The 14,404-nt window shown below is 46.4% G+C and overlaps 1 protein-coding gene across 1 annotated transcript in view; it reads right to left on the bottom strand.

The window, feature by feature from the left end:
* hhip (hedgehog interacting protein) overlaps nt 1-14,404 on the bottom strand; it is a 50,950-nt gene that overhangs the window by 23,867 nt on the left and 12,679 nt on the right. The window contains exons 5-10 of the mRNA XM_057332653.1: nt 12,592-12,743; nt 10,848-11,021; nt 10,517-10,660; nt 10,278-10,399; nt 8,314-8,437; nt 855-985 (exon numbers count right to left, since the gene is read on the bottom strand). Coding sequence (XP_057188636.1) covers nt 855-985; nt 8,314-8,437; nt 10,278-10,399; nt 10,517-10,660; nt 10,848-11,021; nt 12,592-12,743 — 847 coding nt within the window. The remainder of the gene's footprint in view (nt 1-854; nt 986-8,313; nt 8,438-10,277; nt 10,400-10,516; nt 10,661-10,847; nt 11,022-12,591; nt 12,744-14,404) is intronic.

Genomic DNA, 14,404 nt, shown 5'->3' with positions numbered 1-14,404 from the left:
AGAACTGTGCGCAGATTGTAAACATGTGTCAGAAGGCTGCCATGTGAGTCTCCAATGCATCCTTCCAATGAATCCCTCATCAGCAACAAATGCCATCTCTCCCTCACAGAGGCCCAATCTTGGCACAGCGCAAGAGATTTATTCTTTGTCTCACTTGACCTGGTGTTTGGATTCAAGAATTTGTTGCCTGTGATGCACTGTGCTGTGGGAATATTACATGTTAACAGAGATTACAACCTAGCAATGAATGGGCATTGCTTTGCGGTTCCTGCCGTGTCAGAGGGTTTGGCACGCAGTTCAAATAAATGAACCCACTGCAATAGCAGTGAGCCAAAAATCAACTGTAACCCATTTCAAATGTGAGCGTAAGGAAACGCAGGAGATTTCAGATGTAAACCCTATGTGCAGACAAATTGTGCTGACCTAGTCAGTGGTAAAAAAAAAGGAAAATTCTAGTACGAATATAGTTTCGGGCTAAAATGTTGATTGGAGAAAAGATGTTTGGGGTCTGAGAGCATTGATTTTCCATTGTGACCCCGGTGACCTTTTCTGTTCTTTATCATTTTGATGAATATTGAACTTGAGGCAAAAAAAAATTCTGTGACAAAATGGCATGGTATTTATTAGTAAAATGATATTTTCAGCATCAACTGAAGTCAAAACCAACCAGACTGCTTTTTTACTAAATATTGTAAATATTAGTTCTTATCGAGAAATCCTTGCACATAATTTCTTTTGTTTGTGTCATTTTTAATCAAACTATGACAAAAGCATGACATTTTTTATCTTCACTGAATTTGATATAAAATGCACAGCCTTGATGCCTTGTTAAAGGTTGTGGAGTGCCTACTAACCCAATTCATCTTCGCCAAAACCCAGGATGTAGCCTACCAGTGAGGAACCACAGGGACTGCTGCTACCAAGACAAAAAGGCTTCTCCTGCCACGGCCTATCTCCTAAAGATCTCTGGAGAATTCTGAAGTTCCTGAAACAAAACCATAAACACTCCATATTTATGACCTGAATTGGTGATATTTGCTTTGTTTAATCATATACAATCATGTTTTGTATATGCCTGATGAAGGTCATGAGACCGAAACAACATTGTTATACTAATTAAAATGACCTCTTTGCAAGCACTGGTAGTGTGCGGGATTTCTTTTTTGCTTATCATATACAATCATAACATGACAAAACAAACAGAATGTTTCATAGCTTTGGTTTGACAAACAATTTTTGTTCTCGCAGTGGTGCACGGTTTATTGTAAATTTTTGTGAAAAAGTCTGGTTCATAGTAAAAAACGTCTCTGTTACAAATGTAACCTCGGTTTCCTGATGGAGGGAACGAGACGTTGTGTCGAACCGACAGATGGGGTTCGTCCCTGAGAACCAATCGCTTCCGACTTCTTAGAAAAGGCCAATGAAAATTGGGCGAATTAAATTTGCATGCCGGACTCCGCCCCCGGTTATCCGGGTATAAAAGGGAGACGGCGTGCCTCATTCATTCACCTTAGTTCTGAGGAGCCTGAGACCTCTCACGACTGCTGCAGTGGACAGCACGTGTTGTGGCAAGGAGGACACAACGTCTCGTTCCCTCCATCAGGGAACCGAGGTTACATCCGTAACCGAGACGTTCCCTTTCTGTCGGTCTCTCGACGTTGTGTCGAACCAACAGATGGGGTTCCTATGGAAAACGCCATAACACTGTGCCCTGTCACAATCTCTAGCGAAGCGACGGTGACTGGCCTGGGCGTGTCAGCCGTGAGCGCTACCACGAAATTGTAATCTACCAGTGGGTAGGTAGGGGGTCCCAGAGCTTTCTTGAAAGGTGGGAAGGCCCCTGCCTTCGGGCCTCACAGGCGGCGGCCTTGTTTCTCTAACAGCGAGAAGCCGCCCGGTACCGTAAGGCCACTGGGTAAGCGCTACTTCCTCAAGTGGGGGATGCGCTACAGAGACCACTTCCTACCGCAGGGAGGAGTCTAGTGGAGATACCAACATGGTCTCACCGATAGGGGAGAGCTCATGGGAAGAAAGTGCGGACTGAAGGAGTTAACCGCGAGGTGGAGGTCCACCTAGGGAGGTCATGGGTTACCAAGGTGGGAACCAGCATGAGGATACATCAGACGGAACTGCCCTACTGGGGGGTTGCAACGTCTGGTAGCACTAGGTCCGGTTAGAGCTATGTTGCGAATAACTCCGGAGATACCCGGCCTAAGGGGCAGGGCTGCTCTGCCCATCCCGCCCGCAGTAGGTGCTTGCTAGTGATGGATGGAGTGCCTGTTCTTCACCCAGTGGGGGAAGAAGGGAGGCTAGTTAGTACGCTGACCCCCTTAGGAAAAAAGGGGGGAAGGTACTGTCATAGGCGTACACCCTACCGGCCGCCAGTCTTGCCTGATGCCTGCAAGACTCGAGCCGATACCAGTTTACGCGGAGGCTGTAGGACCTCGCAAAGGTGATGGGTGTAGCCCAACCCGCAGCTCTGCAGATGTCTGCCAGAGAGGCGCCTCGAGCCAGTGCCCACGAGGAGGCTGTACTCCATGTGGAGAGAGCTCTCACCCAGTGGGCGTAGGCGATCTTAGGACAGGTATGCCACAGTGACGGCATCCATGATCCAGTGCGCCAATCTCTGTTTGAGACAGCCCTCCCTGCTGATCTCCAAAACAGACAAAGATCTGCTCAGAGCTCCTGTGGCTCTGCGTGCGGTCCAAGCAGAGGCGCAATGCGCGTACTGGACACAACATGGATGAGGTTGGGTCTTCCTCCGCGGTGGGGAGCGCCTGTAAGTTCACCACCTGGTGTAGGGGGAGTGGTGGGAACTTTGGGCACGTAGCCAGGCCGGGGTCTCAGGATAGCGTGAGAATCACCAGGCCCGAGTTCTAGGCAATCTGTGGACACGGAGAATGCTTTTAGGTCCGCTACCCTCTTGAGCGCCATCCGGAGAGCCGTCTTCATCGTGAGGTGAGAAAGAGCGGCATCTCCGAGGGGCTCCAGGACCGCATCAAGGTCGCAAGAAGGTACGGAGCGCGGGTGAGGCGGTAGCCTTCCCGCGCCCCTTAGGAACCAAATGATCAGGTTGTGCTGTCCTAGAGATTACCAGCAACTGAGTCACTCAGGATCTCCTCGTTCCGTCCAGGGGCCAGACATGGAGGTTCCAGAGGTCTAGCCCGTGATGCCATAACGTGCCCTTCCCCTGGGAAAGCAGGTCCTTCGTCAGGGGAATCGGCCAGGGGGGAGCTGTTGTCAAGAGCATTAGCTCCGAGAACCAAGTCCGATTGGGCCAGTATGGCGCAACTAGTACACTTGATGCTCCTCTTCCCTGACCTTGCACAGGGTCTGTGCAATGAGGCTCACTGGGGGGGAAGACGTACTTCCGCTTGTCCCACGGCCAGCTGTGTGCTAGAGCATCTGTGCCAAGGGGGGCCTCGGGCGGGGAGTACCTTAGCGGGCAATGGGTGGTGTCCAGGGAGTTTAAGGGGTCTACCTGAGCCCACCCGGACTGTACCCAATGAGCTGGCTGCGCGGGGGTGGAGTCGCCACTCTCCGCGAGGCATCAACTGACGAGAGAGCACATCAGCTGTCTGGTTCAGGTCGCCTGGGATATGTGTGGCTCGCAGGGATCTGCTCACCTGCGGACTCCACAGGAGGAGGCGTCGGGCGAGTCGTGTTAGCTGCCGTAAGCGAACGCCACCCTGGCGGTTTAATACGCTACGGCAGCTGTGCTGTCCGACCGGACCAGCACATGCTTGTTCTGCATGAGAGGTTGTAACCCCTTCAGTGCGGGTAGCACGTCCAACAACTCTAGGCAGTTGATATGCCTGCGCAGGCGGGGGCCCGTCCATCGCCCCGACACTGCGTGCCCGTTGCACACGGCACCCCAACCCTGCAGGGAGGTGTCTGTCGACCCTGACGCGTCTCGACCTGCCCGAGAGGGACCCCCGTCCGTAGAAAGGTCATTGAAGACCAAGGGGTTAGGGTGCGTCGGCAGAAAAGCGTAATCACCATCCGCCTGCTGCCGGTGTGCCACGCTCTCCAGGGAACTCGACTCTGTAGCCAATATTGGAGCGGTCTCATGTGCATCAACCCGAGGGGTATCACCACCGTCGAGGATGCCATGTGCCTAGGAGCCTCTTCCCGCTGACTGCTTGAAATATTCCAGGCAGTTCAACGCTGACTGAGCGCAGTCGCGCTGTAATGGAGACAGAGTTGAGTTCCATACCAAAAAAGAGGATGCTCTGCACAGAGGAGAGCTTGCTCTTTTTCGGTTGACCTGTGGTCCCAATCGATCTAGGTGCCGAAGCACTAGGTCCCTGTGTGTACATAACAGATCTCACGAGTGTGTCAAATGAGCCAGTCGGTGAGATAGTTTAGTACCCGCACACCTCTCTCCCTGAGGGGAGTGAGGGCGGCTTCCACAATCTTCGTGAAGACTCGTGGGGACAGGGACAGACCGAAGGGGAGGACTCTGTACTAATATGCCTGACCCTCGAAAGCGAACTGTAGGAACGGGCGATGACGAGGGAGAACTGAGACATGAGAGTAAGCGTCCTTCAGGTCGATTGCCATGAATCCATCTTGACATCTGATAGATGCCAGGATGCGCTTCTGCGTGAGCATCCTGAACAGCAGCTTGAGTAGGTGCCTGTTCAGGGTACGCAGATCTAGCGACCCCCGCTCTTTTGGGGACGATGAAGTATGGGCTGTAAAACCCCATTGAACATCTCGGCTAGAGGGACGAGCACGATCGCTTCCTCACCAGAGGGGTGGCGACCTCGGCCCGAAGCACGGGGCATCCTTGCCTCTGCTGAGGTTAAGAGGATGCCCCGAAACTTGGGCGGGCGTCTGGGGAGTTGGATCGCATAGCCGAGACGGACCGTATCCCATAGTCACCGTGACGGTTTGGGAAGCTCTTGTCAGGCTCCCAGGGACGAGACAGGGAGGCTAGGGGTACGTTCTGCTTCATCGACCGCCCGGGGGTGGTTCGATGGCTGGCAGTGCGGATCCCTCGCCGTGGGGGGAACCCCCGGAGAGGAGATCCTCTCTGCAGTTTTACCTGCCTGGCGATGATGTAGCACAACGCACCACCGAATGAGAGTGCTTAGGCTGATGATTATCCTCGACATTGGGTCTTGCCGCAACGTCAAGTTGCCGAACACCGTCGTGTAGAGGGTGAGCGGCTGTGATAATACCCAGACGATGATGTGGCACAACGCACCGTCGATTGAGAGTGCTTAGGCTGCTGATTATCTTCGACATTGGGTCTCGCCGTGACGCAACGTCGAGTTGCCGAACACCGTCGTGTAGAGGGTGAGAGCGGCTGAGATAAACGCCCAGAGAGGGAGAAAACTTTTAGAAGTGGGCTGTTGGGACAGGGCAGGAAAAGTCCCGGATCGACCACCAGCAATGGAATGGCTGGGGTTGGGCCCGAAGGTATTCTCGATCTCCCTGGGGTCTTCCCATGAGGGCCGCTTTGGCTTCCGCCGCGGCTGCTGACGGGGTGGTGGTCTCCTCTTCAATGTCTTGAAGAGGACCAGGGCTGCTGGGAAGCAGATGGTGCACGGGATCTCGCGGCCAGAGGGCGGTCGAGTCACGGCTGGGGAGGACATAATTGATATCCTCTGTCTGCTCCCTAACTGTCGAGTTCGACAGTATCACCAAACAGCCCCCCCTTGCGAGATGGGTGCATCGAGAAAGCGGACTTTCTCGGCGTTACTCACCTGTGCAAGGTTCAGCCAGAGGTGTCTCTCCTGGACCATAAGTGTGGACATCGCCCGACCCAGGGCCCGCGCGATCACCTTGGTCGCCCGAGAGCGAGGTCGGTGACGCCGCGGAGTTCCTGCATAAGCGCTGGGTCGGTCTTACCCTCGTGGAGCTCTCTCCGCGCATTGGCCTGCAGGAAGGCCATAGCGTGGAGAGAGGGGACAGCTTGGCCCGCAGCAGAGTAAGCTCTCGACACCTCAGATGCCGAAAAGCCTACGTGCTTTGGACGGGAGTCTAGGTCGAGCCCCTGGGGGACATCGATGTATCCTCTAGCTGCCCCACCATCGAGGGAAGAAAGGGTGATGGAACTAGTTGACGTGTACGCGCCGAAGGGGGCGTTCCAGGTCGTACTAGGTTCCTCATGCACTTCCGGGGGAACACGGCACTGGGGGCGAGTGCGGCTTGGAGCCGCTCTCAAGCCCGATGTATCGTGTATCCAGCCGCGAGTGTTGGGAGAGGCAGTGCGGTGCACCGCAACCCAATGCCGGCGGCCCGGGAAAGCATGGCTGACATTTCGACGCCCGCTTCTTCCTGATCTCGACCCCCTGAGGGAGGGAGATTCAAGGAATCGTCGGAGTCTGATGCCAGTAAGTCACCCTCCGATGCTGCAACAGACGTCTCATCATCACGTACCGTGTCTGATACGTGATTGAGGAACAAGACGGTGGGACCGTCTCATGGGGAACGGTCAGAAGAGCAAGACGAGGTGCGAACGGTCCGCGAGCCAGTGGCTGACGGACTAGCGCTCACAGTAATCCTCATATCACCCTCGCTGCTCGCCTTAGCGGGCGGCAGGGCCGTAGTCCTGCCGTCACGGAACGGGAAGCAGACGAGGAGGTGGCTGAGTCCCGTGGGAACACAGCCACCCGTGACGCAACGTCTGAATCGTCAACCGCCCACAGTGCGGGCAGGACGTATCCACAACATCTGCCCCAGCGTACTGGAAGCAGACATCGTGTCCGTCCCCTTCCTCGATGAGTGCGTTGCACCCACAAGAACAGCGGGACATGCCACGCTGGAGAAATTTGCTCTTTTAGAGAAAAAACTCGAACACTTCTGGAATCGCCGAGACGCCCAGGGGAAGTCGCTGCAGGAAGGGACAGTCCACTGCACCACGTCGTAGAGCCGGCAGTCTTGTAGTTGCTACTTGAAGCGAAGTCTGTTGATCATGAGCGAAGGCTCCGAAGAACAAAAGGTGAATGAATGAGGCACGCCGTCTCCCTTTTATACCTGGATATCCGGGGGCGGAGTCCGGCATGCAAATTTCATTCGCCAATTTTCATTGGCCTTTTCTAAGAAGTCGGAAGCGATTGGTTCTCAGGGACGAACCCCATCTGTCGGTTCGACACAACGTTTTATTCAGATCAGACACAGTATCTGCAATTTAAGCAATTGTTAAGATCACTCAATTCTTCTACTAGTTCACCAGGCACTTACGTTTGTGTTTTTAAGAGAAGTGGATGAATTCACGTGATGTAAATCCGACAGATCTAAGACCGCGGCAGAAACAAACATGGCGGCGCCCGTTTATAGCTCAACTAACGCGATCATTATAAAAGTGTTTAAACAACAAAACACATTCACATGCACATACTCGACAATCGGAATGTCAGATATTTCATGACATAGTTAACAGTTTGTGAATTTTTTTGAGAAAAAAAGAAAAATTATGTAAAAGCAATGCATCAGTCATACAGCTGCTGTGGCTCTCTGCGGTGTGTCACATGATATGCAGTGCCGCGTCACCATGGAAATGTTAAAGTGATAGGCTACCTTCTTAACGGTCACTTTGGAAAAGCTAGTCAAACACTGTAACTAGTCACTGTAGCTTGTCAAACACTGAAACGGGTGTCAGGTGTAGCCAAGCTTCAGGAATATGATTTCACAGCCAAAAGGCAGAAAAAGTGAAAAGCACCCTGGAGACAATTACAAACAACATTTTTGGTCTTTTGGTCTTATAAGATAAATTAAAAAATGCACTGAAAAGTTACAGATGGTTGATTATTTGTCTAGGTTAAGTATAATTTTTACATAGATTAAAAATAGCTTTTAAAATACGCAAACTGGCAATACTATGTAAAGTGGTTCAAAACATCTCGCTTTAAAACGCTATTGGTTAAAGGAATATCACTTGGCTTGAAAAAAAATCAGTCAGAAGAATTTTTTCACTTTAATCCATGAATTTCAAACCTGCGTGTAGAAATGTATAGGTGACTGCCAATTGACATGACAGAATCTGCTCTTAATTAACACGGAAAAAGCACTTATTGTGGTGTATGGTGAGTTTGTGTTGGCACAGTAAAAAAAATAATAAAATAAAAAAAACCACAAAAAAAGACTGCAGTTTCCACTTACATTACCACAAAAGCTTAACAGTCTAGAGCCCTATCAAATGCAAGCTAAATCTGATTTTACGTTTCCTTGAAATATAAACATTCTTCTTTGACTGTTTAATTGAAGATCAATTCTAATTGATCCTATCTGATAATATAGGCTTCGGCCCTCCTGCAACCCTGCTGAGGGGTGGTTATTTGAAAATAAAATGATAACACATACCCATTTTTGTCTCCAAATACGTAACTTCCATAAAGTCGTCTTGACTGACATCCCCTATAGATGAAACCACCGACTGGAGTGGCGCCTCCATTTGACCCCAAGTCAAACGTAGACGGCTCATTTTCTACAAGGAAACAGAAAATAACTAATATCTCAAATGAAAATTGATGAAAGGAATATAAACATTAATACAAAAGCAAAATGAACATTAAAGAAATAATAAAGATTTCAAAGTCCATATACCACTGCTGTCCTTCTGAAACCTTGTATTGTAACGGTTCGTGCAGGGACCACTCGAGAGACGCAGATAATCCAATATACTTTTACCATTATCCAGGCTGCCGAAGACACATACAAGCACACCACCATATAAACAATACCGGACAAATAACTGAACTAAGCAGAGAACTGAAATAGGACAGATAATGAGGGGTACACAGGTGATGGGATTAACTAATGATGTCCAGATGATGGGGATCAGGTGTGACGAGTGCAAAGGATTATGGGTGCTGTAGTCCGGTGGTGAGTGAGGGCAGACAGTGGACTGTGACATGTATCTCCAAATTTCGTGGTTTTTATTTTTTGCCATTATTATTAGTCACCCTTTATGATTGTCAGTGTGTTTTGCAAATATCTAACCAATAAAAAGTATTAAAAAGAGCTTGTCAACTTTGACAACACAGTATGTAATCATTTAAGAAGTTCAGTGTTTTTTCCATTTCCTGAAAAACTGAATTTGGACATACAAGGTTTCAGAAGGACAACGACAATATGCTTGTGAATTGTCTATCTTATGCGAATCAATGAAATGAATAATGCATTTTTTTTATTTGAAACATTTGACAAACTAAACGACTGTATAAAGAGATTTATCCCTTCAATCCCCATTCATTACGTGCGCAAGGTTGATTTATCCCCATAACAATAGTTTTCTTTGTTTGTGTAAGAGATATCCTTGCTTACCACAATCTGTCAATCTGTCAAAAGACCATTAGCTCTTCACACAGGGTGATTTTAATTAGCTACTCCCCAGACGGTTATAAAACACTTTATATTGTGGAATGGGTTTGTTTCACTAAATGTCCTCATTAACATTCACATTATTGCCCAATAGATTGAGAAATGGACAAGAGTGGTACAGAAAAATGGTGAGGTAATCCCACAATTACTATTGAGTGTTTGTATAAATGTGTGTAAATCTTTGTATGTCCACAAAGATTACACCAACAGGGAATGGCGAGTATTTTAGCGTTACAGTCAGAATCCCGTAAAACAATGAAATGTGATTTAATTAACTAACTCATTCGGTGTGGTGTTGCTTTAATATCGTAAATAGCCTGGTGGTTGGGGGAATCTGGCACACAATCTTTTGGGGGTTTAAATGCATTGTTTGGGAGAAAGCCATCTTTGTTTGTTGCCAATGTGTATAAGAGAGTACAAGCAAACTAATCCAATATTCAGACCACAGGAAATTATATGTATTAACTTCTGGTACTGATTTAGGGTCTCAGTTGTCAGAGATGAACTGCCATGTTGGTCATTGTAAATTTCAACAACGTACTAAATGCTCTTGGACTTTGATAAATTAAATCACCACAGGCAGATTCTCCCAGAAATAAATAGAACTGCTTTTAAATTTGGAGTGTGTTCGAACATTATGAAGAAAACTTGTATTGTTTTAAATTGTAATAGTATGCCTTAATACATTGTTAATGTGTTTCTCAAGAAAGTTTTTGTCACCTCAGACATTCTGTTATTAACATAAAAGCTTAAAATTACTTCATAGCCAAGCACAGAGTGAGACAATAATTTATGGTTTGAGAAATCCAATACAAGAACTTCTTGAGTGGTTGCTTCTTGAGTTGTTGCCTGGCTGGAACAACTGCTTGGCTTATTCAATAGCTTTTCTGCTTGTACAGTAATCTATCATGTTTTGAGTAACCAGCCACCTCTAACAGACATACCGTAGTCTTTCCCTTTGATGACCTGCAGGATTCTGCCTGTTGTTGTATTTTTGCCAACTGTATCCGTGCATAGGATCATCAGACTTCCATTGATGTCCATGCGGACCTTATCCACTGCACACCTACAACAGGAAGTGGTTGGAGTGTCTTTAGAAGGCAATTTAGGAATGCAAGTAGGATCTTCATAATGAAGCATTTATTTTCATATATTTTAGAAAGTCGGTACATTTTGGACCTACCTCCCTGGATCATGTAGTCCATGAGCAAATATTTCTGGGGGCTGGTTGGTGCTGTTAAAATATGGGTTGTTTCTGGGTATAGAGTAAGGAGTGTTGCAACAATCTGTATCCACATCCACCCTTAGGACAGATCCTGTGAAATCACTAAAATGCAGAAAACATTCCATTGAACATCTCTGAAAACTGATTAGTAGCATTGGAGGCATTGGGGCTAGTTGTCACACTTTTCATTAACATTATTTCAGTAAAATTCATGATGACATCTAGCCCTGGTCACCCCAATATGTTGATTCATAGTCCTTTTAATCTTGAATTAAAATGTGTAATATACCTCAGGCCATCCATCTCCTCCATATCGTCCAAAGTGATCATGCCATCACCTAAAAAGATGTGCAGAAGCCCATCAGGCCCGAAAAGGAGCTGCCCTCCCAGATGCTTCCGGTGGAGCTCTGCTACTTCCATTAAAACACGGGTAGTCCTTGTGTCCACCTGGTTGGTATTTTTCCTAAAGTAGAACATTATTTAATATTAAAAATAAATTCAAATATAAGCTACTAGACTGGTCTATTCGATTAGTAGTGATTCTTGTGTCCAAAATGTCTATTACATTTACATTTAGTCATTTAGCAGACACTTTTATCCAAAGCGACGTACAAAGTAGGGGGAAAACAGTAGAAGCAATTTCTGCAACAAAAGAACAACAATGCATAGGTGCAGTACAACTGGTCTCAGTCAGCCTATCACAGTATATGAAGCTAAGAATTTCTTTTTTGGAGGGGGGTAGGAAAGTAGAAAAGAAGTAGAAGAGATGTGTTTTTAGCCGATTCTTAAAGACCGCTACAGAATCTGCTGATCTTGTGGCAAGAGGGAGATCGTTCCAGAGTCGTGGAACACATCCGGAGAAAGTGCGTGAGAGTGTTTTTTCCCTTTGTGGGATGGCACCACAAGATGTTGTTCGATTGCAGAGCGCAGGGATCGGGCAGGTACATAAGTATGAATTAGCGAGTGAAGATATGGGGGTGACGAACCAGTGGTGGTTTTGTAGGCCAAGAGCAGAGATTTGAATTGGATGCGAGCGACTATAGGGAGCCAGTGCAACCTGATGAAGAGAGGAGTGTTTGTTTTAAAATTATAAGTTTAATTTAACAGCTGCATTACTTATTTCTACACCCAGATGTCATCTGAAAAGCTAATATACAGTGTGAATGATTAGGGTGAAATATATACTTCAGCTTGTTTTGAATCGCAGTTGGGAATTGAAAGACAATCAGAATGGATGTCAGCTCTTGTGGTATTTATGTGTTTTGATTACATATCTCTATAAAACATCCATCACCGTCAGTAAAAGCATTGCATGAGAAGTTCAGCAGACAGATCCAAAACCGCATGGAAAACAAACTTTGTGCATGCATGTCCTTGTGTAAAATGTTTGAACCATGGCCATAACCACATATTGACGTTGAGGGGACTAAATGTGTGGGTAGGGTGGAGGTTTGTCCTCACCAAAGAATTTCGTTCCTCATTTCAAATTTTTTTTGGGGGGGGAATTCTGTTAAGACAGTACTTTTTTATTCACATATATGTGACCCTGGATCACAAAACCAGTCTTAAGTAGCACGGGAACATTTTTAGTAAAAGACAAAAATACATTGTGTGGGTCAAAATTATCAATTTTTATTTTATGCCAAAAATCATTAGGATATTAAGTAAAGATCATGTTCCATGAAGATATTTTGTAAATTTCCTACCTTAAATATATAAAAACTTTATTTTTGTGAGTGGATGGTCTGCCACAGTGCCCCTGATTAACAACTTCAAAGGCAATTTTCTCAATATTTTGATTTTTTTGCGCTCTCAGATTCCAGAGTTTTAAACGGTTGTATCTCAGCCAGATATTGTCCTATTCTAACAACTCATATATCTATAGAAAGTTTAAATTTATCCATAAGACTGGTTTTGTTGTCCAGGGTCACATATGTGAATATACTTTTTTATACCCATCATGATGGTGTTTTGAATGGTGCTCAGTCAAATTTAGGCTGAAGTACTACTGTATGTTGCTGGTCGCCCATTACCTGGACACTGTGTACTCCACCACGCGTAGAATGTGGTCGTGCGGCCCGATAGACCAGCGCTCCTGGTTGGTCGTGTAGGAGATGTAGAGCTTTCCATTTTTCTTATAATTGGGGTGGAATGCAAGGCTTAGCAAGCCCCTTTCATCTCCGCCCTGCAAGTCAGATGGGAAGCACAAAGAATCTAGAAGTTAATTATGTCCATTTTTTAGATCGGGACGGGCTACAAAAAGTTAAAGACGGGCCTCCCCAAGTTCCCATTCCTCTTTTTCTATATCTGTCTCTCTCCATATGGGAGCCAGTTACCACATGCCCTCTGGCCCCTTGCTTTTTTTTACCTCCCTTCTCCTTGACTACTGCATTACAAATGATTATAAAACATTTGACTTCAAGCAAACCCCCCTCCCCACCCACCTTTTCACCCACCCCGTCTTGGTTATAGGCGCTTGTATTTGGGGCCCGGCTCCTCTGGGATGCCCAGGGCCTCCTTACGGCCTCCATTGTGCAAGTGATTTGTGTGTGTAATCTTTAGGGGATATCCATGAATGCAGTGTTGAGTGGCTGAAACAATTCATTAGCTCGCTCGCAGTTCATAGAGAGCACAAAAGTCCAGGAATCCTTTAGCACCCCCAAGCCTCTTCCCCGCTCTCTCTTTCTTACTTTTAAATCCGTGCAAAATTTCAGAGAGGCACGGAGAAAAAAATCGAAACAAGGACTGAACTGCCAGCTCCCACTGTCTTGGCAACATGTTAGAAAACATTGAAATTGCTTGTGTAATAGCTAAAACCCCTCATCCTAGTGGCTACTACATGAATTGTCACTACTCTGGTGGTCCACTCATCACAGTGCATTGTAATAAAAGGCTATATTGCTTCAGTTCCTGGAGAAACAAGTAATGTTGGGTTTTAATCTCTTTCATTTTTCCAGATTGGTTTTCCTTCCGGTAAAAAACAAAAAGAAATTAATCGACAGACAGCCACGTTTAAGGTTTGTATGAATGGACGAAAAAGGATTATGATTTAATACTATAGCAAACTAAGTGACAAATACAGTGTACATTGATTCTGTGGTCTGTCCCATCTCCACAATACTCTTTTCGGATATCTTACAAGAATTCAGTAAAGAGTGGTCTTCTGTGATTTGCTGAAGTTTACGGTGTGGTTCAACTCATAGAACAAGCCAAAACACACAGATCATAAATTGGTCAGAGCGGCTCTGTTGGGCTGTGCTGTAGTAATCCAGTTCAGACTGTCTACAATCGAGTAAGTTTGCTTGGAACTGTAGGAACACACATAACTCTCAAGAGACCAGTCAAGAAAGCAGAAGAGTCAAGAAAGGTACACAGCTGAATGATGACCTATTGGCCAAGTTCATACAAGCAAACTTTGTGTTGCCCATTAAATGTCTGTTCTGAATTAGTCAAACACAAAACAGTTTGGTTGATTTAACAACAGGTTGATTTCATTTATCCTCAGAATGTGCTTTCATATAAAAACGTTCTTCATTTCCTAGAACTCCCATCAAACCACACATATGTTGGACTCCTGATGCACCAACCTGAATCCCAAAACAAACACGGAAGGAGCAGGTCAAGTTAAGAATTCCAGAAAATTGAAGGATCGTAGGCCAGGGACCACCAAGGAGCAAGAGTAAATGAACTCAAATATTAGCTTTTGCTAATGATCGTTCTTTCAACAAGTAGACACACCCCTAAATTAATACAGGGCTGTAGGAAGTACCTCTATTTTTCCAAGCACATTCCTCTGGGTTCTACCGAAAACATAAAGTAATTAAGGAAAGACAAACTCCATGATAG

Source organism: Triplophysa rosa, linkage group LG4 (assembly GCF_024868665.1).
Source record: "Triplophysa rosa linkage group LG4, Trosa_1v2, whole genome shotgun sequence".
In the NCBI taxonomy this organism is placed as follows: domain Eukaryota; kingdom Metazoa; phylum Chordata; class Actinopteri; order Cypriniformes; family Nemacheilidae; genus Triplophysa; species Triplophysa rosa.
Note: the sequence above shows the minus strand (reverse complement) of the source record. Positions and strands in the feature narration are given on the sequence as shown.